Source organism: Phascolarctos cinereus, unplaced genomic scaffold, assembly GCF_003287225.1.
Source record: "Phascolarctos cinereus isolate Bilbo 61053 unplaced genomic scaffold, phaCin_HiC Scaffold_3;HRSCAF=262, whole genome shotgun sequence".
Taxonomy (NCBI): Eukaryota; Metazoa; Chordata; class Mammalia; order Diprotodontia; family Phascolarctidae; genus Phascolarctos; species Phascolarctos cinereus.
Genome location: NW_027555736.1, coordinates 123,584,401 through 123,611,060, shown reverse-complemented (window position 1 = coordinate 123,611,060; position 26,660 = coordinate 123,584,401). Strand labels below are relative to the sequence as shown.

At 37.0% G+C, this 26,660-nt stretch overlaps 1 protein-coding gene across 10 annotated transcripts in view; it reads left to right on the top strand.

The window, feature by feature from the left end:
• The window catches only part of AKAP13 (A-kinase anchoring protein 13), a 388,825-nt gene that overhangs the window by 188,598 nt on the left and 173,567 nt on the right, over positions 1-26,660 (top strand). For all 10 annotated transcript variants that reach the window (XR_002320358.2, XM_020964547.2, XM_020964586.2 and 7 more), the window contains exon 5: positions 11,992-12,175. Coding sequence is in view for 9 of the 10 variants with exons in the window: in XM_020964547.2 (XP_020820206.1) it covers positions 11,992-12,175 (184 nt within the window). In the remaining variant the exon portion in view is untranslated. The remainder of the gene's footprint in view (positions 1-11,991; positions 12,176-26,660) is intronic.

Sequence of the window (26,660 nt, the reverse complement as noted above, 5' to 3'; positions counted from 1 at the left end):
TGAGACTGAGATATTAAGTAATTTATCTAGGACCAGATTTCAATCTGAGGACTTTCATTCATAGATGTATGGATGGATGGATGGATGGATAGGTAGACTGATACAGACAGGCTGAGCTTAAGATTCCTACTAGGAATGTAGAGGTAAAAGATTTTTGAATAACAAATAACCATTAGATACTGACCTGAAGCTCCGCAAGAAGGTCAGGGCTGAAGATAAGGAGATTTTAGCATCATCTACATAGAGGAGATACTTGAAGGCATGAAAGATAAAATTTACAAGAGACTTAATGTAAAGTGGCAAAAGCAAAGGACCAAGCTTTGTGTATCCCTTCTTAATAGTGGGAGGCTAAAGTAGAGTTATCAAGGGAGACAGAAGGACCTGGCAGATAGGTAGGAGAGAAGATAGTGTCATAAAAGGAAAAGAAAAGGAGGTTTCCAGAAGAAGGAGGTAGTTTGAGATTCTACAAAAAAATTCAAGTAGGATGAGGATTAAAAAACGCTGTTAGATTGGACATTAGCATTTAAAAGAAGGTCATTAGTAACTTTTTTCATGAGGGATCAACAAATAATTTACCTGTTAAAATTATTAATCATCGTTTAGTTTGTAAATGTCTCTGTATTGGAATAAAATTTGCATTATTAATGAATTTACATATTTGTATATATTCAGGGTTTCTGCATGTTGCAGTGACTGTAGAGTAATTGCTCAATAGAGCTGCAGTCCAGTAGAGTGGATACAGCCCTGGACTAGAAGGCAAGTATCTTAGGCTAGTCTTGGCTCTGCTGCTAACTGGATGTGGTTCCTAAGTAGATCATTTCACCCCACTGGGGTTGAATAAAGAGGTTGAACTAGATGAGATGAGCTCTAAAATTCTTTCATAGTGGGTATATCATCATATTTCTATTTATTATAAAGAAGGAGAAGAAAGCTGGGCATGATGTACCATACATGTACCCTACATTTTCAGAATTCAAACTCTGTCTAAAGAGATGAATGTGGATGCACAGGGAACTCATTGCCTAAGTTTGATTTCAAAGGACATACTGTAATAGAGGGTGGAAACAAAGGCACATACTGGAAAGAGGAAAAGGGAAAAAAAAAGTTGGATAGCCTTGCAAGAACACTAGTGTTCAGAATATATTGAGGCTGCCCATGAATGTCAAGGACCACAAAATGTACATTTTTAAAAAAAATCTACATTAGGGATAAAAGCAGGATCAAAGAAGCACTAGGTATGAATGAGATGATGAAAACATAGCAAAAAGTAAAACTACTCAGTTCTTTGGTTACTTCTTTTCTCTCTGGCAAGTAGAATGATTTTTGCAGTGAGAAAGAAATAACAATAATTAATAAGAACTTGAAGCTCAAGATAAAAGAGAAAATGTTAAAAGAACACTGAACTGTGTTAAATGAGTTGAAGCCATCAGGTCACAAAGAACTACATCCCAGGTTACTGAAAAAGCTAAGGTGAATGCTGAGCCACTGTCAGTGATCCTGAAAAGGGTATGGATAAAGAGAGAGGTATCACAGGACTGGAAAAAGTCAAATGTCTCAAATCCTCTTCTCTCCCCAAAAGGGGAATACATTCTGCAAATTTAGAAGCTTGTTATAGATTCCTGGCTCAGTTCTATAATGCATTAATAAAATGATGACTTAACAAGTATGTTAAAACAAAGTGATGATCTTGGTGTAGCCATGTTGGCCCTTACTGACATCTTAGCAATTATGCTAACCTAATAACCTTTTTTCATTTTTTAACAGGATTACTAAATTGACTATTCAGGGAAATGGCTGCAGACACAGATTGCAGATTTTAGCAAACTATTTGAAGAATGAATACACATAGACTCTTAATGAATAAGAGGGAGAAATGTGGGCTAGATAGATGATGGTGTAGTTGGTTATATTTGTGACAAGTTAATTGACTGGATTCAGCATAATTACGGGGTTAATGTTGAGTAGTAGAGTGGCCCACCGATTTTTACTTGGCCCTAAGTGGTTTTGTGTTTTTAGCACAGATTTATATAAGGGTATAGGTGGATGCTTGTTAGATTTGTTAGATGACATGAAACTAGGATGGACAGCCAGCATGGTGGATGACATAATCAAGATCTATCTCTACCTTCACAATGATGCGTTGGATTTTCTCTTACAGGATGTCTTCAAGCAAAGGCTAGATGACTACTTATTAGAATTGTTGTAGAGGGGATCCTTGTTCAGGTATGGGTGAGACTCTAGATGGTGTTACAAGTCTCTCACTTGGAGAGATTCTTCTTTTTCTCAGTGCTGTTGTGCATAAAATCTATTTTTATATGCACTCCAGGCCCAGCACTCTCTATCCACTGTACCACCTTGCTACCTCTAGAGATGATCTTCAAGGTCTGGTTGAGCTTTAAATTCTTTGGATCTTGTGTTCTGCTGTTAAGTAGCTTTGTAATCTTAGTCACTGAATGTGGCCTGTTTTCCTCCTCTATAAAAGGAGATGGTTCTAGATCAGCCTTTATTATAGCTGTTAAATTTTCTTATTCTACTATTTTAGTTATTAGATTTTTTAAGGTTTTTGACCCAGCTGTCTGAGTTATATGTAAGGAGAGAAAACCAGCTGATTTAGAAGTGTCTTTTGGAATGGAGTGTCTCAGAAGACTTAGGAATTGTCTCCTTTATGAAGTTACAGGGTTTTTGTTTTAGAATTACTTCAGTTTAGACAATTTGAAAGCAAAATGAAAAACCTTGAGACCCTCAAAAAGGTAGTTATATACATTTAAAAAAAACGTATTTCCCTGAGGCAACCCCTATTTTATTTTTGAAATTTTGTAATTTTAAAATGCTTCCAATTCAGCAGTGAAATTGGAGCCAACCCAAATGTGATTCATTCTATATTGGGGAAATTAGGAGTACAGTTAGTTCATGTTTAGACCTGGTAAATTCTCCAAGATGCAGATAAAATGGATTTATTCCACTTTTTGTCCTTATTGTCTTTCATTCTTTTCCTCCCTCATTATACCGATGGAACTCATTTAATTTGAGATGATTGTTTCTTTTCCCCATCCTTACTTTTTCCTCTCTCTCTCACTCCCTTCATCTCATACTTTCTAATTTTTTTTCTTCTTTTTCAGATGAAGAGTGTGTCAGTCTGATTTTAGGACCTCATGAATATTAATCTTCAAAGTGTTCTTTGTCCTATTTTTGCTTCTTTACTCATTTAGTTTTGCTTGAGACCAGAACTTTCTTTGTTGAGCTTTCCTTTATCTACAAGCCAAAAGGTCCTCTTTATATTTCAGTCCCTAATCCACTTAAGAGTATTTACTACCTGCCTCTAAGGATGACTTTTTTATTCTTGGAATATAAGGTCTTAAGCTTTTAAAAGGCTAGCAGGTACTCTAGTATAAGGCTGTTTGATATAGAATTTTGAACTTGAAATACCTTTTTGGAACAACTAATCCACTACCTGATTTTTGGTTCTAGACTAGAACTTTACATAGCTGATTTATTGTCACCCTAGGAAGGCACCTGTTTCTGATTAAGAAAATACATTAATTTTTCTAAGGAACTGTTGAAGATATTCAAATACCTTTATATATGGTTATAAGTTTGATGAAACAGATGATTTCATATAGAATTTGACTTAAAAATATACACTTTTGGTAAGGGTAAGAAGTGAAATTCCTTTCTAACTTCCATTATGCAGAATCACTTTATTTAAAAAGGCGTGTATTATGCACCTACTATATATAAAGCTCAGTGGTAGGAGCTGAAGAAATTAGATCAATTAGACACTATCAATCTTTTTAGTTACTTATAAAAGAGAAATAAATAGAATAGTCCTGTTTTTAAAATCTTTTGCTAACACTTCACCACCCAGCATTGGTGGCCAATGGTTTTCAGGTTATCTAGGTTCCTAAAAACCTTGAGACAGTTTTAGCATGTGTGTTGGTATGTGTACTTGAATTCTTGCATGAATTCATGTACTCCATCCTTGTAGAGGTCCACTTAATGTATCTTTTATACAGGAACCATACACAGCTCTTAACATTCATTTGTGCTTAATTGATGTCAAATGTGACTACAAAAATGCATATATGTATTATTAAATTATGTATTTGCATAAGGCAATCTATTATCACTTATATCAGTCATCTGAAATTTATCTCTAGCCTTGGGGTATGTAAATTTCCCGCCATTCTTCCATCAGCTTGAAAAGAAATATATGTTGTAATTCATAACCTTGTTTCCCATTGTACCACAGAGAAATTTCTATTACTTTCTATAAAAATAATGGTGCTTATAGCTAAAATTTATAAGTAGCCCTGTGAGGAAGTGATGATATAATCCCCATTTTAATAATAATAGTTAACATATATGTATGCCATTATATATATAAAAACCATTTTATTTGTGTGGGGGGGCAGTCTAAGACTGGATTTGAATACAAGACCTCCTGATACCAAGCTTAGTTCTATACACACTGCACAAGTGGAAACTGAGGTTGAGAGAGGTTGTGATTTGCTCAGGGTCACACAGCTGGTAACAGAGGCAAGATTTGAATTCAGTTTTTCATGACTCCAAATCATTTAACCTCTCTTGGCCTCGGTTTCCTCATTTGTAATTGAGGGGGTTGGATTATATGGCTTCTGAGGCTTCTTCTTATAATGGATGATCCCAAGATCCTAGCATACAACCAGTGAACTTTTCAGAGCCTCATTTTCCTGATTTGTAAAACAGAAGAAATAGAACTCTGAGAACATCTCAGGATTGGTATAAAGATTAAATATAAAATATATGTGAAAGTGCTTTAAAATTGTGAAACATAGTAATGGTAATAATAAAGTTGTGAATTATGTTTTAGCATTTTCTTAGTCTGTTGTGAATTTGCTTTCATGGTGAAAAGGGTTGAATATCTGTTTTGCCTAATGTGACAGTTGGCAGTCCTATCTTTCCTAAAATATCAGGGAAGTACAGCAGAGTGGTTGTTCCAGATTGAAAGTCTCCTGTTTCACAAACATCACTGATCCCAGCAGTTCTGTAGAGAGACAGGAGCTATGTGAATGTTGTATATCCTGGCCTCTCCAGGGATAGAATAGCCTGGTACGTGGGGAAAAGAACAGGTTTGGGCTTCACATGTTGACGTAGCAAGGATGGACAAATGAAATGGCATTTTCCTTGTTATTAAATGTTTCTAAAATCTATTTCTTAAAAGACTGCTATTAAAAGCCTTACAAATCTTCCTTAATCTCTAGCTTTGTTAAAAAGAATGTTCTATAGTAGCTAGCTCTGCATTTTTAGCAAGAAATACATTAAGGATAAAGATTCAATCCAGAAATAAATGGTGGAGCAAGAAAACCTACACTGACTGCCATTCCCGTGTCTCGCTGAGCTGTTTATAATACACTTTTATTAGTTCCCCTTTGTGACAATAATGACGAGGTGAGTTAGGCCAGTACTTTTTGTAGAGAAGGACCATTCAGAGCAGTGGTCAGCTTGATATGATCCTCTAGAATGCTTCCATTGAAGACTTGCTGTACAGGGAGATCAGAGATTGCTCAGTCCCATAAATATCATGTGGGGAATGTTTCATTCTCATTTGGCCATGGTATTGTTTAATCTCAAAAGATGACCTGATTTTCAGGAGTTAATGCTGACCACAAAGAGAAAAGGAAAAGACAAGACAGGATCCAGGATCAAACAGATCAAGTGAAGTACGAAGAACAGCATGTGCATTCTCTGTATCTTGGCTTTCAGAATTTATCTTGAGTCATTGCTGGTTATTTGTTTCTGGTTAATAGCATCCCAAACCTTAATCCTGGTGAGGAGGGGCAAGTTTATATGTGTGTGGGTGGGTGGGGGTGAATTTTAAGTGAGTTTGGCAGTTTTCTGTGGAAAGTCTATTAGCCTCATCTGCTCCAGTGATCAGCTTTTATCTTCATATGTCATAGCTAAAAAGGCAAAGAAGGGGTGGTAAGAACAATAACCCAAAAGGTTAAATCATTAAAAAAAAGAGTAAACCTTGCCAGCTGGCTCATCCACTATTAACAAATAATTATATATTTCTCCTTGGCCTGAAATAAAGTATTCTCAACTCCAAGGCTAACTGAAAAATCATTCTAATGTTTGAACTATATTTTGCCCTCTTAGACTAAGGCTCTTATTTAAATGAGTCATACTTGTCTGATATGCCACATCTCAAGTTATATATGGGTGTGTCTCTCTCACATTTGAAATAGAATTTCTGTATCACAAAGAGGTTTAAGTTGATGATATAAGTGTTAATTTTTATCCTTACCTAATTAGAAATATCTCCTTCTCTGATTTCTCTTCCTCAGCAATCCCTGCATAATTCATATTGACCTTTGCCTAACATAGCTGTAAAAATGTTTGTTTTTATATTTCGTGGTAATTCTAGCTTCACGATGACACCTCTGCTGAATCCTGTTCATTTAAACCACGTTAGTTGCTTTAGCTGTGCCAACTGAACTAAACAATTACTATGGTAGTTATTAATCATACTATTTCCTGAGTACTTTCATAACCTCTGCAGTCTCTTCCAGCTCTGAATACTATGATTCTTTCTGTGTGTGTGTGATGTCTGGTCAAAAACTGTGCTACAAAGAAAATTATGGTTTCTACTTTTGTGTAATAATAACAATACCTGACTTATATAGCGCTTTATTTTATGTACCTTCTCTTAATTGATCCTCGCAACAGTCCTGTGAAGTAATTGCTAGATATTGTTACCTCTGTTTTAAAGATCAGGAAAATAAAGTTCTGGTTAAGTGAACTGCTTGCTTATGGTCACCTAGTTTCTAAAGCAAGATTTGAACCGAAAGCATCATGAGTCCAAGTCCAGCATTCTGTCTGCTATACAACGTTGCTTTTGTAGAATATACTTTAAGATAACATTAATTTATAAAACATATATTAAGCATCTATTGTGTTCCTATCACTACTTTGTAGCTTTGTGTAGAATACTGAAAGTGTGGGGTAGAAGATATTCATACCAAACATGTCAATAAGAAACTTAAAATTCAATGAACATTTATTAAGCAACTCCTGCATACCAGGCACTATGCTAAGTGCTCGGGATGCAAATAAGAAAAAGAAAAGCAGTTCCTGCCCTCATGGAAGTTGCAGTCTAATAGGGGAAGTCAAAAGGAAGCTGGAGGGGTGGAGGTCAACACTAAGAATACCCAGTGTGGGAGCATTGTGTTCTATGGATTTCAAACCAAACAAAACTGCAGATGGAAAGTAGTGAGGGAACTGGGAAGGTGTTGACTTGAGTGTCCAAGGCCAAGTTTCATGTCTGGTGATGAGCGTCTTGTTCCCTGGAGTCAAATCAAACAGAGCTGCAGATGGAAAGTTCAGATCCTGCCCATAAAATGATGTTGGGGGCACACCATACATAATTTTAAACAAGAGAACAAAAACATGGCAGCATTTAAATACATACATGGTTGTGTTGGACCGAATGTGGATGTAAGAGGTAACAAAAGTGAATGAACTTCACTGTGGCATAAGAAAAAGAGCTCTGGGTTTGGTGTCTGGACACCAGGTTAAAATTCTGCCTCAGACACTTAGTCACTGTGTGAACATTAGAAAAATTATTTAACATCTCGGAACCTCAGTTTTCTCATTTGTAAAATAGGGGTTGTAGTAAGGTAATTGTAAGGGTTTGTTGTAAGGGAAAGCACTTTAGTAATCTTAAAGTTAACAAATCTAGCTTCTTATTACTAGGCTATGAGTTATTCAGTAAGACAAATGTTCAACAACATTTTTTAGGGAGCATGCATTTAGGTAATATCTTAGAAGTCAACTAGTGATCCTGGGTATTTACTGAGGACAATAATCCTGGTCTATGCAGTTTTGAATTTTTCAGCTTTAAAGCTATTACTTCCTACATCGAGCTTTTTTTTTTTTGAAGGCCCATGGGTATTAGAGGTTTTGTGCCCGTGAATTTATTTTGTGCCTATTAGGTACCCAGTAGTGGGGTAAGCTGTGTAAGGGAAACACTTAAGTTATGTGACAGGGCTTCTGCTCTCAAGGAGATAGCATTTGTTTCTGTATAGAGATGTAGTATATGTATGTATACATATGTATGTATGCATATGCTATTTATATGTTAGGTTTGCAAAGTGCTGTAAAATATTAGCTTAGTTTATCCTCCCACACTTAGCACAGGGCCTGACACATAATAGGCTCCTAATTATCAATAGTTGACTGACTTACTCATAATCGCTCTGGAGGTAGGTGCTATTAATCCCTCCATTTAAGAGATGAGGAGACTCAGGCAAAGAGAGGTTAAGTAACTTGCCAAGGATCGAGTGTGTGTGTGTGTGTGTGTGTGTGTGTGTGTGTGTGTGTGTGTGTGAGAGAGAGAGAGAGAGAGAGAGAGAGAGAGAGAGAGAGAGAGAGAGAAGCATGATTTGGGTAAGACCTAGTAGCTGTCAGACAATCAGAGAGCTGTATGTTTATCTAATTTCAAAGATCAGAGTCATGTTTTTTAGCATTGCATATTATGGCTTTGGTTGTATCATTTCACACATGTGTCCCTGTTCTCAATTTCTCCATTTGTTAACTACATGCATATAAATTATTATGAATATGATGTTGGTGGTTATCACATTATGTATATGAATTATTTCATCTTAATACTTTGTTGAAATTGGTTAACAGGGATCTCCCAAAGGCTCATCAGAGCATGAATGCAGTGATGAGAAGGTCATAATTCTGAACTCCTTGAAGAGTGTGTGTGTTTCCTCTTTTTCTATGTCCAGTTAGACTTTGGAGTGGCATTTATCTGGTCTCAACAAACACTGTAACTGGAACCAGCCTCTGTTGTACTTTCATATGAAAGGCAGGGGGTAAATACAGGCAGGTGCTGTTTGGTAATTTTTCGTGTATTTATTTTGACCAGAGCCCTAATTATTAGTTTAAAAAAAACTTTTGAAGAAGTTGTTACAATGGTAGTGGACACATGAGTAAGAACCTAAATGAACACAATGAAAGCGGTCACTTTCTTAAATCCCATTTCGTTTTAGATTAGGTTAGGCATTTTTAAAAAATTATTTTCACTTCTAAATTCTCTCACTCCCACCACCCCCCATTGAGAAGGTAAGAAGTGTAATACCCATTATACATATGAAGTCATACAAAATGTATTTCCACAATGGCTATATTGCGGGGGGGGGGGCAGGAAACACAAAAAAAGTGGGAAAAAATATGCTTTAAACTGTATTCAGAGTTCATCAGCTCTCGCTCTCTCTTGCTCGCTCGCTCTCTCGCTCTGGAGGTAGGTAGCATTTATCATCATGAGTCCTTTGGAATTGTCATGAATCATTGTATTGATCACAGTGGCTAAGTCTTTCATAGTTGACTATTGTTACAATATTGCTGTTGTGTACCAGTTCATGTAAGTCTGACCAGGTTTTTCTAGAACCATCCCCTTCATTTCTTATAGCACAAGAGTATTCTGTCACATTTGATCCAGTCAACAACTCTGAGAGATAGGTACTGTTATTGTCGCCATTCTGCCGTGGAGGAAACTGAGACAATTAGAGTTTCAGTAAGTTACTCAGGGTTGCATAGCTAGAAACTGTCTGAGACCAGATTTAAATTTAGGTCTTCCTGACTATAGGCCCTGTGCTCTATCTGGTATTCCACCTAGCCACTAATTTCAAAGGGATTCCTTTTAGAAAATTGTTTCTGGATAAGCACAGTGGCACATATCTGTCATCTCTGCTGCTAGAGAGTTTGGGGCTTGTGGATTGCTTGAACTTGGGATTTCTGGGCTATAAGGAGGGCTAAAGCAGATCAGGTGTTCATATTAAGTCCAGCACCAATACAGTAATCCCATGGGAGTAGAGGAGGGGACTGGAGGAGGGGGAGAGAGCAAGGATACCTGAGGAAGGGCAAATTTATCCAGGTTGGAAACACAACAGGATCTTTCAGTAGTAGGATTGGGTTTGTAAGTAGCTACTAGAAGGAAAGAAAAAACAAAAGGAAAGAGGAAAAATGTTTCAGGAAGAGACAAAAGACAGAAATTTCAGTGGTGATTTTTATTGTCTCCAAATTATTCTTTAGAAAAATTACCTACAATTCAATAAAACTCAAAACATTAGAAATCTATATGGATTTTGGTTGCTTATAGTATTAATAAAAATCAAGTCATTTTCATCAGAGGTAGAAAGAATTTATTTCCTTTTAAATTAATGGAGTTTTTTTTTCCCTCCTTCAAGTTACAAAGTGCTTCAAATTCCAAAAGATGTTGTGGGATATTTTATTTAAACAAATTATTCCACTGTAACTCTGAAATTCTGTGATTCTTCTAACTGTAGTTTATCTTAAAGGAATCATTTCAAAATTGAATGCATAGATACTCATTTTTCTGTCAGGGTCTATTGCTAGAACTTTGCAGAAGGATTAGATCAGCCCAGGCAGTGCTGAAAGCTGTAGAGCTTTTTGTTCAAGATATTTATGGTTAACTTCAAAAGAGAATGCATGTGGTGTGACTGGAGAAACTCAAAAGAAATGGGAGACAGGGACAGGAAGGGAAGCAGCTTGCCCATCCTCTCACTGGGGAAGTATCACCTCTAAAGCAGGAGTGGGAAGGGGCAGGGAAGGGGTATAACTGAGGATGTAGCCACTGAGCCTCAGGCACAGTGTTTTTCGGGCCATGACAAGAAAAACAACTCCTTGATGGTCTTGCAAGAGGCTGCTCGTAGGACTTGGTATATGATTGCACAGTGTACACACTGGAACTCCTGGGTTCATGCTTCAGAGTAGCTCCAGGAATTCCAGGGGCAGAGCATCTCCAAGATTGGGGCTGTTCAGGGGTTTTATGGAGACAGGGCAGAACAAGTTCCGCTTAAGCAAGCCTGATTTTGATAATTGTATTTCAGTATAATTGGTTTCCTTTGTAATCCTGTGCATTTTATTTTATGCATTTAAAAACATGATTCTGAGAAGGGACTTATAGTCTTCACTTGATTGCCAGTGGGGATTCATCACACACATATATACACACACACAACACACACACACACACACACACACACACACACACACACACACACACACACACAAAATGCTTAAAAGCCTCTGATCTAGGTCAGGCATTATTTTCCTTATAGTAGCGCATAATTTTGAATGTTTCTGTCAGAGACCAAGGAGCAGTGTCTTAAACATAAGACATTGCTCATTTAACACTGCCAGAAAGAATCTTATCTGTTAGTTGAACCTACAAAACAGATTAAAGGAAGATATTCCATAAAGGCAGAGGCACTTGGGAAGCCTATAATGATGAAACAAGAAAGCTTTTCCTTCCTTTCTTCAATTCTAAGTTTGTTGTGCCTTAAAGTTAGCCTCTCTTGTTATGCCCAGAGAAGCATTTCTTTCTCTCATTAAATACAAAAGCTGGCAGTGCCAGCAATTTGATTCACACTTAATGTGGGAAGAAAATACCTGTTTGTACTTCAACAAGTAGAACCTGTTTTTAATATGTAACTTGCCAGCTCCTGACTGGGTGTTCTTTTTAAGTGCAATTACACCCTCAAGAATACACCTCTCTAAGCCTTAAATCCTTTTCCCCCTTGGCTTCTCATTTTGTTAGGCTGCAGCCACAGTATTTAGTAATTGAGCCTTTTAGTGGGATTGGGGGCCAGGTGGCAGCAGGTGGGAGTCACCACTAAAGATGGAGAGACCTGTTGCACCAAATGATTAACCAGTTGGGAGTTAGGTTAGTGAACTGAAGTGATGGCCTTCTTGACGGACAGCTGTGAATATTGCAGAAGAATTTTTCCCCCACTTTGTGACTTCAGTACCTAACTTTGCAAAGTTCTGTGTGGGAGCCCATTTCATGTCAACCATGGTAAAATTGTATGTGAGGAGCTTAAGTCGAATACCTGGGGTTTTGTTTGTGAATTTGAGAAGTGATATTTCTTTAACCCACTGCTGCCATAGATAATTCATTCCTTGTCCTCTTTCATTTCTTTGTAGATGGTGGCCCACGGGAAACATTAATGCATTTTGCAGTGAGACTGGGACTGCTGAGGTTAACTTGGTTTCTGTTACAGAAGCCAGGTGGAAGAGGAGCTCTCAGCATCCACAACAGTGAAGGAGAGACTCCCGCCAGCCTGGCTTTAGAACGGGGCTATCAGAAGCTTCATCGACTTTTGACAGAGTAAGCTTTTTTCTCCTTGTTCTCTTCCTCTCAGCCAGTGCCTCATATCTTTACACTCCCATTCATATTAACACACTGGTTGGTATTCTTCCTGTCCTTTATAGCATGCCGCTAATAGAGACCAAAATCTATATATTCTGCTGGATCATCGCAAACTTGTCCTTTATTAAGGCTTGTGGGAAATCTAGGGGTATTTTTTTCCATCCTAAGTGTCACCATATCTCCCTGTTTCCTTTACTCTGCACTCCTGTTTTATTAGTTGGGGGTGGGGCATGCCTGTTGCCTAGCTTTTTGCTCTCTCATTCGTTACTGAAAATGTATAATGAGTCAGGGATTTTGGGGAGCATTAGGCAATTTGTAGAGATTCTAAGACTTGAAACTTGCGTTTGTTTCTTCAAGATGTTGTTTCTTTAAATTAGAAGCCAGTCAGTACTTTAATACTGTAATTGTGTACGGACAATGTATATTAACCACAAGGGATTTCTTTGAATTGTAACACATGTGGTTAAAATAGAGAGCAGAGGTCTCTCCTATGAATACAGTAATAGTCAACAGAGTTGTCCTGGAAACTTGCAGTAAGTAATGCCTTCTGTGTGCATGTTTGTCTTCTGTTTTTCTCCAGTCTTCTTAAGAGTGCTTTTTTGGTTATTTTAACAGTTAATAGATTTAGGAAGATTTTTTTAATTTAAAAAAAATTTAACAAATTGAACTAGTTGAACAAGAATAAACTCGTATTTCAGTGGAGTACTAGTAAAGGCAGAAATTACAGGCACAATTTCCTAAATAATAACATATTTGTTTAGTTTTGTGTCCTGCCACAGTAATCTGGTGGTGATTTTTCCTTACAGAGAGCCAACTAAAACCATGTATACTCGTTCTTCAGTAGGTGTTCCTTGACAAAACAATTCCTTATTCTTAAGGTTAGTGTGCCCCAGCTTTTAGGCCTTGTCCTTCTCTTGAGTATGACTTTGTTGGTGTTTTATTTGGGGGTGGGAGGAGGGAACAGAAGGGGAAAGGTACAGAGAGTTTTTAGAATCATATTCTCTCTGTGCTTGTGCCAACAACTTGTAACTACTTCATAAGATTTCTAGTAGAACCACCAAGAATAGTTGATATAGAAAAATGTCATTGATTGTGTTGCATGGATGGTGGGAGGTTGCCATGTTAGTCTTGTGAATGTATGTGTGTATGGATACCTGGGCTCTGTTGACACATCGGTTCTAGTTCAGTGATATGCCGGTGGCCATACAATTCCCATCTGGCTAATGTTAAGAGTATTCGTTTAGGATAATTGAAATTGGCTTGCTATCTACGCTAGGGAAAAAAAGCAGAATGCTACAAGTTTAAACACTTAGCATTGTGGGAGAAAGGGGTATGCATTTCAAATGGAATTCCTTTAGATTTGGTTGTATAGTTCAGAACATGAACTAGATAATACCAATACCGTCAAAGACTGGCTGGCAGAGTTAGTATTGTGCTCTAATCCAAATGAGGAAATAAAGTTATTACAACACCTCCTTTTTGTGCTTGAAAGATATGTCACAAGACTGATATTGCAACACTGCTTTAAGGAAATGAGAGGTTGTATGATAGTTTTTCTTTAAAAGTGTCATTGCATTGGATTCTCTACTCATATTTATGTATTTGGCGGGGGCTGGGAATAGGTGCCAGAGGATGTCAAAGATCCAGTGTTGTTCCCTGCCAACTGCAGAGACTTCTCAACAACTCTGCTCCTTCTCAAGCCTGCTCCCATGAGTCCTGCCCTTGGCTTTAGAGCTTTTCATTCTGAATTCATCGGACTGTAAACTCCAGCTCAAATCACTGCTGTTATTAGAACCTGAGTTTGGAGTATGCTGTGCCTGATCTTCCTTCCTCATCCCTACTTATACCACTGCCACCACCATTTGCTCCTTTTTTCTGGCACCTCATTCCTTTCCCTGCTTAGCCCATATGTTTACTAGGTTGTTCTTCATAAGGGAAAAAAGTAGTATTCAGAAATATCAAGAATAGGGTTGAAATTAATGGAAAATGCATTACCACCCCCACCCCCCAGGCCCCCAAAAAACAGAAAGAAGGAGGGAAAGCTGCTCAGTGCAGATTGTTCACACTATAACTTTTTAAGCTATTTGTGACTGAGGTTTTTGTTTAACTTTGATCCTGTGATAGTAATAGGCCTCCACATCGCCTTCTCCCCTGGCCTTCATGCTTTGTTATACTGCTTTACTTTTGTTCTCTGATGAGAGTGACATCTTTACCATCAGAGCACCCCCATGCCAATTTGAGATTCATCCCCCTGAAAGCTGTAAAGAGAGCTAATTTGCCTATTTTATAATTTTAGACTTCCTCTTAACCAATTAGGATACTTCACGATTGCTAGTAAGTGTCTGAGGTCAGATTTGAACTTGAGTCATCCTGAATCCACTTAGGTGGTGTAATGAATAGAGCACTGAGCCTGGAGTCAACTGTGTGATCCTGAGCAAGTCACTTAACCCTGTTTGCTTCAGTTTCCTCATCCGTAAAATGAGCTGGAGAAGGAAATGCAAACTATTCCAGTATCTTTGCCAAGAAAACCCATAAGGGGGTCACGAAGAGTCAGATGCAGCTGAAAAACAACAACAGCAACAACAGGAACTTGCTGACTCCAGGCCCAGAATTCTAGCCACCTATCCATTGCACTCCATCAGATTGTTTTAAGAAATCTCTCATTTTAATTGGGGTGGATAATGTTGAGTCTTTGCTTTAAGTTTCTTTTTCACTTTTTAAATTTTTGTTTAGGGGCAGCTAGGTGGCACAGTGGATAGAGCACTGGCCCTGAAGTCAGGAGGACCTGAGTTCAAATCCGGCCTCAGACCAAACACTTGACACTTACTAGCTGTGTGACCGTGGGCAAGTCACTTAACCCCAGCTGCCTAACCAAAAAAAAATAAATAAAATTTAGACCTTTTGTTTTACATTATCATTTCTAAATATATACTTCCCTTCTACCTCCCACTCCTGGCATCCCTTGGCTGTTGGGTAGATGATCTACTTTAACTCCCTAGCAATACCTACTGACTTTGATTTCATCAGCTGCTTTGAAGGGTGATTTTATTTTAGCTACCTTTGTAGCTGGAAACCTAAAAAGCAGGGTTTGTTTTTTAACCTTTTTGTGTCCTAGATCTCTTTGACAGCTCATTGAAATATATGGACCCCTTCTTGTAATTATATTTTACATGAATAAAATAAAATACATTAGGATTGCAAAGGAAACCAATTATATTGAAATATACTTATCAGAATTTTTTAAAATTTCACGGAGCCCAGGGTAAGCATCTTTGATGTCAAAATTTAAAGATAAAGAAAAGTTGGAAGAACTAGAGTTAGCCTCAGGATCACACAAGATTTACAACCTAGAAGGATCTTAGAAATTGTCTGTCCAACACTCTCATTTTACAAATGAAGAAACTGAGATTCAGATGAAGTTACCTTGAGTAATTTCTGATCTCTGCAAGGCAAAAATACTAGAGTGGTTTGTCATTTCCTTTTCTAGTTTATTTTACAGATGAGGAAACTGAGGCAAATGGGGTCAAGTCTAGTGCCTTTTCCTCATGATCAGTATTTCAAAGGGAAAGAATAAAGTGATATTTTCATTTTCTCTTCCAAAGTGTAACTAAGGTAGAATCATAGGATATTAAAACTGGAAAGGCTCTTTGAAATCATCAGATCTAATCTCCTAATTTTATAGATAGTTAAGTAACTTACCCAAAGCACAAAGCTAGTCAGTGGCAGAATCTTCTGATTCCCAGTCTAGACTTCTTTTCACAGAGCTGCAGAGTTTACCAAAGATTCTGAATTTAACACAATGCCTTACACATAGTAAGTAGACGTACTATGTTGATATGTTGATAAATATTTGTTTAATTTAACTGAGCTTAGAGAGCTTTCTTCCTATAAGTCTATCTGATTCCTTTTCCCTTCCCTTACTTGTATATATCAATTTCTTTGTAGTTGGTTTGCCTCTCTCCCCCCACTTCTTTCTGTTGGACTCCTCCTTTCTCTCATCGTCTCTTTTTTTAATTTACCATAATGTAAAATTGAAGTATTTTTAAATAATCATTGCTGTTACTAAAGTTTTATGTTGCCTGTTCTGAGTTTTAAATAAAATGTCAACTTTTCTTATGTTTTCATCAACGTACCCTACTGCCTCAAAAAAAATGCTGAATTAAGTTTAAATTCATTTTTATGTAAATTTTCTTTTTTAATATGAACTTAAAAAGATCAACAAACAAGAGTATTTAGAATGCAAAGAACAAAAAAGTAGAATGAATACATATGGAAACTCAACTTCTGTTATATGCTATTTATTTAAAGGAAATATAAATTAAATTTAACATGATAGTAACAAAATTGCACTGTTTGTGTCCATTTCTAAATTCCTTTTTGTTTTCTTCTGTGTAATTTTTAATTTCTTCTTTAATGCCCTTTTCTTTTCTTTCTTCTCTATCATTACTGACTAACTTCTATAAGACTGTCTCCCCAATATAGCTTATTTTTTTGTTTGTTTTTTTAAATAATGTGTTATTTTTTTCCAATTACATGTAAAAACAGATTTTAACATTGCTTTTTTAAATTTTCAATTCAAAGTTCTCTTCCTTTTTCCTTCCCCTCCTCTTTCCCTGAGATGGCAAGCAACTTGATGTAGGTTAAGCATGTATAATCATGCAAAACATATTTCCATATTAGTCGTGTCATGAAAGAAAATAGATACCCCCAAAAAACCCCCCACAAAAAATAAAGTGAAAAATAATATTATTTGATCTGTATTCAGACTCTCGTCAGTTCCTTCTCTGGAGGTGGATAACATTTTTCATCATGAGTCCTTTGGAATCGTCTTGAATCATTGCATTGTTGAGAAGAGCTCAGTCATTCACAGTTGATCATCATACTATACAGTGTTCTACTGGTTCTGTTCAGTTCACTTTGAATCATTTCATGTAAGCCTTTTCTAGGTTTTTCTGAAATGATGCTTGCTCATCATTTCTTATAGCTCAGTAGTATTCCATTACAATCATATACCGCAGCGTGTTCAGCCCTTTCCCAATTGATGGACATTCTCTCAATTTCCAGTCTTTGTTTTCATTAGCTACTCTTAGCCTTAGTTCATTCAGAGCTTTACCACTGTAGTTTTACAGGCTTGTGTCACATGCATATATTCATCCCTTGTTACTCCCCTTCTTTTTTTTCTTCTATATCTTTTAAAAGGCATAGTTGAAACTCATTTCCTTTACATCTATGTGGGCTTCTTCAGAAAAATCTTGAAGTTTTTAAAAAATTGTTTCTGTTTCTACCTTTAGAATTCTTACAAGCTTTTCATCTGTCCTGAGCAGACTTCCCCAATTGATATTTACTAATTACTGATGTAATCTCCCTTGAAACCTTTTGAAATCTGCTCTGCCAAAATTTAAGGTACATGTCAGACTGTCCCTTTCTTATTCCATAAGAACTCTTGCCATGCATGGTCTCTTCCTGATGTTTTTTCTCCAGCAACCAGTTCCTTTCTGATAGTGAGAAATATCCAATGTAGAATTTGCCTTTGTTGACCCCTCCATTTTTGAAGAATAAAATCATCATTAAGGTAGGTCAGGAAGTTATTAACTGTTCTACCTTGGGCAGTGAGAAAGAGAGAGATTGCCTGCAGACATTTGAATATACCTCATCTCTGCCATATCATATGCCCTCGTATGGATTTGTTGTGATCTTCAAACTTCATATCTGTTTCTTCTTTCTGTCAAGGTTTCTCATCTATCAAACAAGGATAACAACACTGAAATTACATACCTGATAGGTTTATTATAGGGCATATGTCATAAACTTGAATGCTCCTTATAAATGAGTTGCTGTAGTTACCATTATTGCTACAAGGGATCTTGAGATGTTATGTGGTCCATTATTTGTCTTCAGCTGGTTGTCCAATGTGACAAGAACACAATTGCAGAATTATATTATTTAGAGTGGAAGGGTTCAGGTGAAACCCAGGGGGCTTAAGTGACTCTCCAAGGTATAAGAGAGAGAAGGTGGAGTTAGTGCCCAGGTCTTCAGTCCTCATCCCTTCCTCCCACCTCTCATATTTTCAACTCTTCTCTATACCTCATTCCATGCTGGGAATATTCTCTTAGATGGCAAGTGACTTTATCCTCTTCCCTGGAATAGAGGATGTGATTAAGTGTTTATATTTCAAAGGGATTCTCTGCAGGCAAAGTAAATAGATGGAGTTCAGATGTGAAGCAAAGTCAAGTAGGTATTAACTATGTCAATAAACTGAAAAAGCGAGACTTCTCTTATGTTAGCTTGTTATATAAGCACATTCAATAGGAGCTGTCTTTTGTGTATGTGTGTTGAATATTTTAAAGGAGTGCTAGTTGATGATATATGATTTTTGGATAACTTCCCTGGCCTTGGAGGAGACCCCCATGATAAACGAAGGGTGGAAAACTTGTAGCCAACAGAAATGTTGAGTTCCTTGGCCATTTGACTAGAAGTCTATGGGAGCTTTATTGTACTTGCTCTTGCCAAAAGTTCATTTTATGATTCTTGGATTGCCTTCCCATTAATATTAAAATAGTGTTTCAGAGGCACTGGTTTTTCTTCCTTATCCCATTTGTATTTCCTTTTTGTATTTCTTCTCTTGGAAATACTATCAGGTTATGATAGAGGAATTTTTTCCTTTTTCAAGTACATTGTTTCTAGAGAGTATGGACAACATATAATATAAACTTTTTAATTTTTCTTTTCATGGGATCTTGTATATAAGTGTGCCTTTAAATTTGGCCAATACCTATTAAGTACTTGATGAAAGTCATTGTTTAGATACTAGGAGTAGATGAAAAATATGATAGTTCCTGCCTGTAAGTATTCTATAGCCCACTAGATAAGGGGTACTGACATGTATAAAATGACTGACTGATATAGACAAAGGGGAAGATGCTCAAAGGAAGGAAGGGAGGAAGGAAAAAGAAAATTTGGTGAAGAAAAATTCACTTTTAGGTAGCACTTGAACTTCCAGGCCATTAAAAGGATTTTTAACAAGTGGAGAAATTGAAGAACTACTTTTGCAAGTGCCTTCCTCTCACCCTTTTCTTTCTCTCTTCCACTCTTTTCTCCTCTTCTCTTCTCCTACCTTCAGTGTTTCAAAAGTTGGTCTAAAAGGAACTTATTCCAGTTTCTCTAAGGCCTTGATATCTAGGACAACACATTTTCACTGGATTTTTTTTTTCTAGTGTCATTACACCTTCCTACTCTTTACATCTCTGGGTACTGTATTAATTCTTCTGCTTTAGTAAAGCTCTAGATAATTAAAAATAAATTTTAGGTAGCATTTTGGCATCCTCTTTTGGTGATGGCAACTGCCTTGGAAAATGAAGTATGACTTTCTGACATAGCATTATCTGTTTATCAGTGATATAAGCTGTGTGTATTATGGTGTTTATGATTTGTGACCATAAAGTGTTATTCACACTGCACTTGCCATCATACAGCAGAAGTTATTATTTTAAGAGCTTTAACTCTTTAGTATTGCCACAGCAGTTATTCAGCATTTCTCTATTCTACGGCACACTAGCATAGCACATCCGACCTCCTCACAAAACGCATTTTATAAGCAGAGGGATAGAGAGATGCCTAGGGCATACATAATAAGATGAACGGAAAAGAAAATGGCTTTAGGGTATGTTATTATAGAAGACTATATTTTGGTTATATTTTAAACCTATATAATTAGGTTAAAACTTTTCCTTTTACCTGCAGCCCCACCCCAGGAAAAATGTATCCTTTCTATGGAAATATCTACTAGAGTTCCTGTGGAATTTGATGTAAGAGAGACATTCCTTTTAATGAAGTCTTTAGTATTAACACTGTTAAACCCTCTTGAAAATTCTGAGGAATTTGTATGACTGTTGTGCTCATAGCCTGTGATCTTTACCTCCCAGCCATGTGTATCTAGATCAGTTCATTTATTGCATAAGTGAAACAAAAGGAGAGTAAATATTCTTGCACTAAATGTTCTGGCTAGAATGACCTCGTTTCTTGCCTGTGCCTCCTAAACTCTCTGGATTTCTTCTAGAGTTAGTTTAAGATCAATACTTTTATGATATTAAAAAAGACTTTGTTTAGCACCACCTACTCCATAGAGCATGTGCATGTATACATAGATATGTGTATGAAGTGTTGATTTCTGACACTGTGATATTGTGCATTGCAGTGTCTGACAATAATTGGGATATCTGTGTAATGAAATATACACATGTGTGTGTCTGTCTAGAAGTACACATATATGTTTATGTATGTATATGTGAATGCATTTCTGCCCCCAATATATTCCCATCCCTTCCTCTTTCAAATAGAATATCTTTGAGGGTGGGGACAGGACTGTTTCACTTTTTATCTTTGTATCTCCCTAGCATTTAGTGTAACACCTGGCACATTGTCACTACTTCATCAATGCTTGGTTGATTGATTTATTGGGCTGTTATGGGGTCATTATTATAGTACTTCCATCAAATGAGTGGAAATCTTTCAAGCCCATGAACATGTCAGGTTTGCTTCAAAGAGTTGTGACATGACATGGCTTAATCTGTTATGTTGTTTCCTATGGCAACTGTATGTGATATTGGAAACACAAGATTTTCCTTCAGTACAGATTCAGGACAAAGTGAATGTGAGATGAAAGCCTAGGAATGGCTAGGTGCATATGATAGAATAAGGCAATAACAACAAAGAACCTTCTTTCCCTTTTAAATGTGGTGTTGTTTTGTTGTTGTTGGGTTGTTTCAGTCGTGTATGACTGTGACTCCATTTTGGGGTGTTCTTGGTAAAGATAGTGGAGTGGTTTGCCATTTCCTTCTGCAGCACATTTTTCTTTTTTTAAATTTTTTTTTCTTTTTTGGCAAGGCAGTTGGGGTTAAGTGACTTGCCTAGAGTCACACAGCTACTAAGTGTCAATGTTAAGTGTCTGATCTGAGACCGGATTTGAACTTAAGTCTTCCTGACTCCGGGGCCAGTGCTCTATCCACTGTGCCACCTAGCTGCCTCTCCCCTTTAAATACATAAGTATCTTATGTATTTAATTTAAATTTATAACTAATTAGCAGTATAAAGTAGCCTTTGTTACTGCATCTAGGTTTGGTAGTCCATATAGTGTTGGACTTGGAGTCAGAAGGACTTGAATTCAAACCTCAACCTCAGACGCTAGCTGGAAGTCATTTAACCTATGCCTTTTCTCATTTATAAAATAGGAATGAAGATAGGACCCACGTCTCTGGGTTGCTGGGAAGATAATGAGATAGTATGTTTAAAGCATTTTGCAAACCTTAAAGCACTATAGACGTGTTGTAGTAGTCATTATTATCATCATTAACCTTTTCTGTTACTTTAGTGGGAGAATCTTTTTAAAGGAATATATGGTATAGTTCAGAGGTGTCGAACACATGGCTGGCAGGCTGCATGTGGCCCACAACACTCTCAAGTGCAGTCTGAACCAAAATGAAATGTAATTGATAAATACTTAACATAAATAAAAATACAGTAAAACATAGATGTTACATTTTAAAACTAAGTCAGTATGTGAACCACAGTGAACCTTTTGCATGGTGTAGTAACCCCTGTGTTTCTGTTTGATTTTGACCACTGGTATAGTTGATAGAGTGCCCATATTGATGCCAAGAAGACTAGGATCAAGGCTCCTCTCTGATACATACTGGCTGTTACCCAAATAAAGTCACATAACCTCTCATTATCTATAGGCAACTCTTTAGGACACTGGATTGTAGAGATGATACTACCCTACATTGGTAGGTTTCTCTGTACATATAAAATTACAATTCTAGCTGGTTCCTGCCTTCATTGGCATCACTACCAATATAAGAAACAAAAATGTTTTAATCAAAATTATCACCACAGACATTACAATTCAAAATCAAGGAGAAATAAGAAATGATAGTATGAAATTGAGGAGAGGTTAGGCTTACTATTTCAAGGAGTTAATACTTTTGAGGTTATTTGTGTAACATGAGTCTACTGTATAAAAATATTGAATTTGTGTTACTGTGGTGAAGTTTATCTTAAACAAATCATTTATTCCATAGTGTCACTTGTTGGGACTACAAAAGGATTGGAAGGGGGAAGCTTTGTGGAATGTGTTGGTGATGTGTCCCTTACATATGCCTTATATTCTCAATTAATTTTATTTCAGTTTTCTTCTCAGTTAATAGCAAGATTTGGACACCATTAGTTTGACTCAGTTTGGATTAGAAAAAATAGATAAAGGCATATACCTTTAGAATCCTGTTGCATTTCCTGTTCAATAAAGAGGCAAGGGGAAGACTAAAGAAATAATGCAGTAGAATTTAGCATTATTTAATGATTTCCTTTCTCACTTACTATCCAGCTACTAAATTTGTATTTCCAGATTAATTTCATCCCCAGAATTATGATATTGAATTCAGTGAGAAGACTACCTAGTAGAGGGGCTAAACTCAATCAGACCTTCCCCTTTTATCTTAGAACCTTTTCTGCCCTTGGGCATGTCACTGTTCCACTCTTAAGGCTCTTATTGAGTACATAGCTCTGACATTCAAGTCTTGGTGCTTCCTAAAAATCAGAATCACCAGCCCCCTGCCACCTAGCAGTGTACTTTTTGCTTATATCTTATTTTTGGATGTATTTTCACTTATTTATAAAACAACCCCAAATCGGAAAACCCTAAACTTTTTTTGTCAATATTTTAACTTAATTTCCATTTCTTTGTATTTAAAAACCACTTGCCCTTCCACCCCACCCCACCCCCGCCCCCAGTCTAAACCCCTGTTGCTAAGTGAACAGTAGCTCTTCCAGAAGAAATGTCACATTGAGGAGAGCAGAAAACAGTGCACATATCAGTGCCCAAAAGCCTAATGAATTGAAGTTTATGCAAATGTGTCTGTGATTACTTGGAACTGGCAATATGTTACCTACAACTAGCCAGGTAACTGAGGGGTAAATGTGTACTTGCTGGATTGTTTCCTTTATTTAGAGGTTAGACAGACCTCTCTACCTGGTGATACTCTTTCCCCTTCATCTTCATCAGAATTATGTCTTCTTTTTTAGCATTTATTGAAGTATGGCCTGTGGGTGCAATTGTAGTTTCTTTGAAGATGTTGCAAAATTCATGAAATAAGGAACTGGTTACAGTAGATCCTGGTTAGAAATAGAATTGGGGCAAGATGTTTACTCCTGAGGGCCATGCTTCTTTTTTCTTGCTTTAATGCAACAGCCTGATGCAGGATGGGTGTACGGTATTCTTGGTGCTTTGGAAGCCATATGTGAGTATTTTGTCCTCCATATATTCATTAATTCTCCATCATTGTTCTCTTGCTGTTAATTTTACTCTTTCCTTCGTCTGTATAAGAAAGAGATTGAACTTCCTCTCTGCCATCTACTGTTAGGAAGGCTAGAAGAAGGTTGTTTTGTTCGTTTTTTCCTCTCTGCTGTTGGTTTTACAGGCACCCTCACCTATATGGGAACTTCAAAAAATACTGAAAATTTAGGGTTAGAAGTAAGGCCTTCTACATATAGTAAGAAAATCCATTTGGTTGTTCTGAATCTTCAGTGTTGTTGCTTTAAAAGTAGGATGTATTTCCGGCCTCAGACATTTGAGAATTACTAGCTATGTGACCCCGGGCAAGTCACTCGACCCTGGGCAAGTCACTTAACCCTGATTGCCTCACAAAAAAAAAAAGGAGGATGTATTTTGGCAATTAATTTGAATTTATTTCCTATGACAGTATCATAGAGATAACGTGTGACTGAAAATTTCTGTGATACATTGGACATCAGTATTCATACAGAGAAGAGAGACAACAGTAATTGAATGGCCAACATTTTTGTAGTGCTGTAAGGTGTCCAAAGCTCTCGCTTCTTAGCAACCCTGTGAAGAAAGTAGTACAAATGATGTTATTTCCTATTTTAAAGCAGGCTTATGTACTTAAGTTACAAAAGTTAAGTGACTTGACAGCGGTCACACATCTAGGATGTGACCCCAGGACTCCTGACTCCCAAGTTTAGCACCTGTGTAGTATATAGCACACTGAGCTCTGGACCTGAGAGCCGAGACACCTGGATTCATATCCTAGCTCTGGTAGTTGCTAGCTGTGTGACCAGTGGCGGGGCACTAAACCTTTCTGAGCCTCCATTTTCTTATCTTTAGCATGAGGATGATAGCGTTTGCCATATCTTTCTTACTAAATTAGTGAGAGGAAAAGATTTTTGTAGGCCTCAAAAAGATTATATAAATGTGACTTGCCATTTCATATGCTGAGAAATACTTGTTTTTGTACTTTGCACAGTTGTAATAGAATCTTAACTCTTTGTAAGCATTCAGCTTATGATTGTGACCTTTATACAAGGTGATCCAACGTTCCCTGTGTACCTTTGCCATAAAGGGCTCTTGTGGTCTTTAACGTAGTTTAATGACTATTATTAACTAGTGGACTTGGCTGTGTGGAATGACTGTTAGGGTGAAAATGGTTTTGTTTCTTAATCTTTAAGTGCTTAGTTGTAGGTATTGTTAGCTATATTCTTTAGACTGAATTTTAGCTAATGACACAATTCATTAGCTCATCCAGATGCCTGCAAGGTTCTTTGTGAATTACTAGATTTCATAACTAAATTATTATGCAGAATCATTGTTATTATTAGTTTTGTTTGGAAGGACTAAGAAGCTCTTGTTTCTAGTCCCAGTATTTATTTACTTTGTGATCTTAGGTAAATCATCTAATTTTTCTGAGTCTCATCTTCCTTATCCACAAAATGATTTTACCTACCACCCTTCTTGTTGTGAGGATTACATAAGATAGCATGGGGGAAAGTGCTTTGTATATTACAACATGCTTAACAAAATGTAAAATGGTATTATTACTGTTATACCTTTTGTACGTTATTATTTGTCCCAAGGATTTCATTTTGTGTACTTGGGTCTCTGACTGTCTTTCCTGATATTTTTTTGCATAAAGATAGATTAAAGGCATATGTCATAAGCCAGTCTACTGTGAATCAGATTTCATAATTGTTTCTGAGCTCAAGTTACTTATTTCATTTAAAAATGTTGCAGAGTCAAAATCTTCAACAAAGATCCTCACTGAGCAGATAGATTCAGAGGCAGCTAGGTGGCACTCTACATAAAGTTCTGGGCTTGGAGTCAGGAACACATGAATTTAGATTTGGATTCAGACACTTAATTAGCTGTATGACCCTGAGCAAATTGCTTAACCCTTCTTGGCCTCAGTTTCCTCAGCTGTAAAATGGGGATAATAATAACTACTTCTTTTCAGGGTTGTTGTGAGGATCAAATGAGGGGTTATTTATAAACATTTAGCACATTGCCTGATGCATTGTAGATGCTGTATAAATGCTTATTCCCTTCCCCACTCCCTTGCCTGATCTAATTTGAGTTTCTCAGATTATGGAACCGTGAAGCTAGAATGTATCTTAGAATTCAACTCTCAGTTTTTAGCACAATATCAGAGTAGGGACTAGAACCTAAGTCTCACTGTCCAGTGCTACTTCAACCATACCACACGGGCTGTTTATGTAACCTTTGGCAAGCTATTTTACTTTTGTGGCTCTGTTTTCCTATCTCTAAAGTGGGAGAGTTAGACTAGTTGCTTTTTAAAATCCCTTCCAGCTGCCAAATCCTAAAATCTTATGATTTCAAAGCCATACCTTATATATATCTTTGATCCAGTTACTGCTGTCAGCACCATTCCTTCTAACCCCTGGTTTGCCTGATTTCCTAGAAAGAAGAATAGCGGAGAACTTCATCCTCCATAGCAGCAAACACATCCCTAGCTTCTTTGAAGTCGTGGAGTACAAGTAGCTCCCTATATACCTTCCCCAAGTGTGCTTATCACCTCTGTGTTAGGAAATGAATACTTTATTTCATCATACGTCCTCCAGAATCACGGTTGGTCCTGGTATTGATCATAGTTCTGAAGTCCTTCAGAGTCGTTCTTTACAGTGTTGCTATCCTTGTAGAAATTGTTCTCCTGGTGTTGCTTACTTAAAACTTCATTAGTTAGTATTACTGAGGATTCCCTGAAATTATCTCTCTCATTTCATGTTGTGTCATTTTAGATGGTGCAGTAATATTCCATTTCATTCCTATATTCCAGTTTGTCCATCTGTTCCTCAGTTGGCTAAGAGATGATCTAAAATACCTCTTTAGATTCTGGTATTTTTCTTTGTTCTTCTTTCCCCTTTAATCCTTCAGAATCAGAAAGTCTGTGTGGCTTGTATTAACCTTGCTCTTTAACTCTGTCTCAATACTTATCCCTACTTATTTTCTTGTTGAATTTGATGTGTTTCTACACCAAACTCTGTGTGTGTTTGTATTTAATCCTTCTCAGTCTGTTTTAAGTAAGAGTGATATTGATCTGATGCAACTCCCTGCCCTAGCCTTTTCTCCATGTTTGTATGC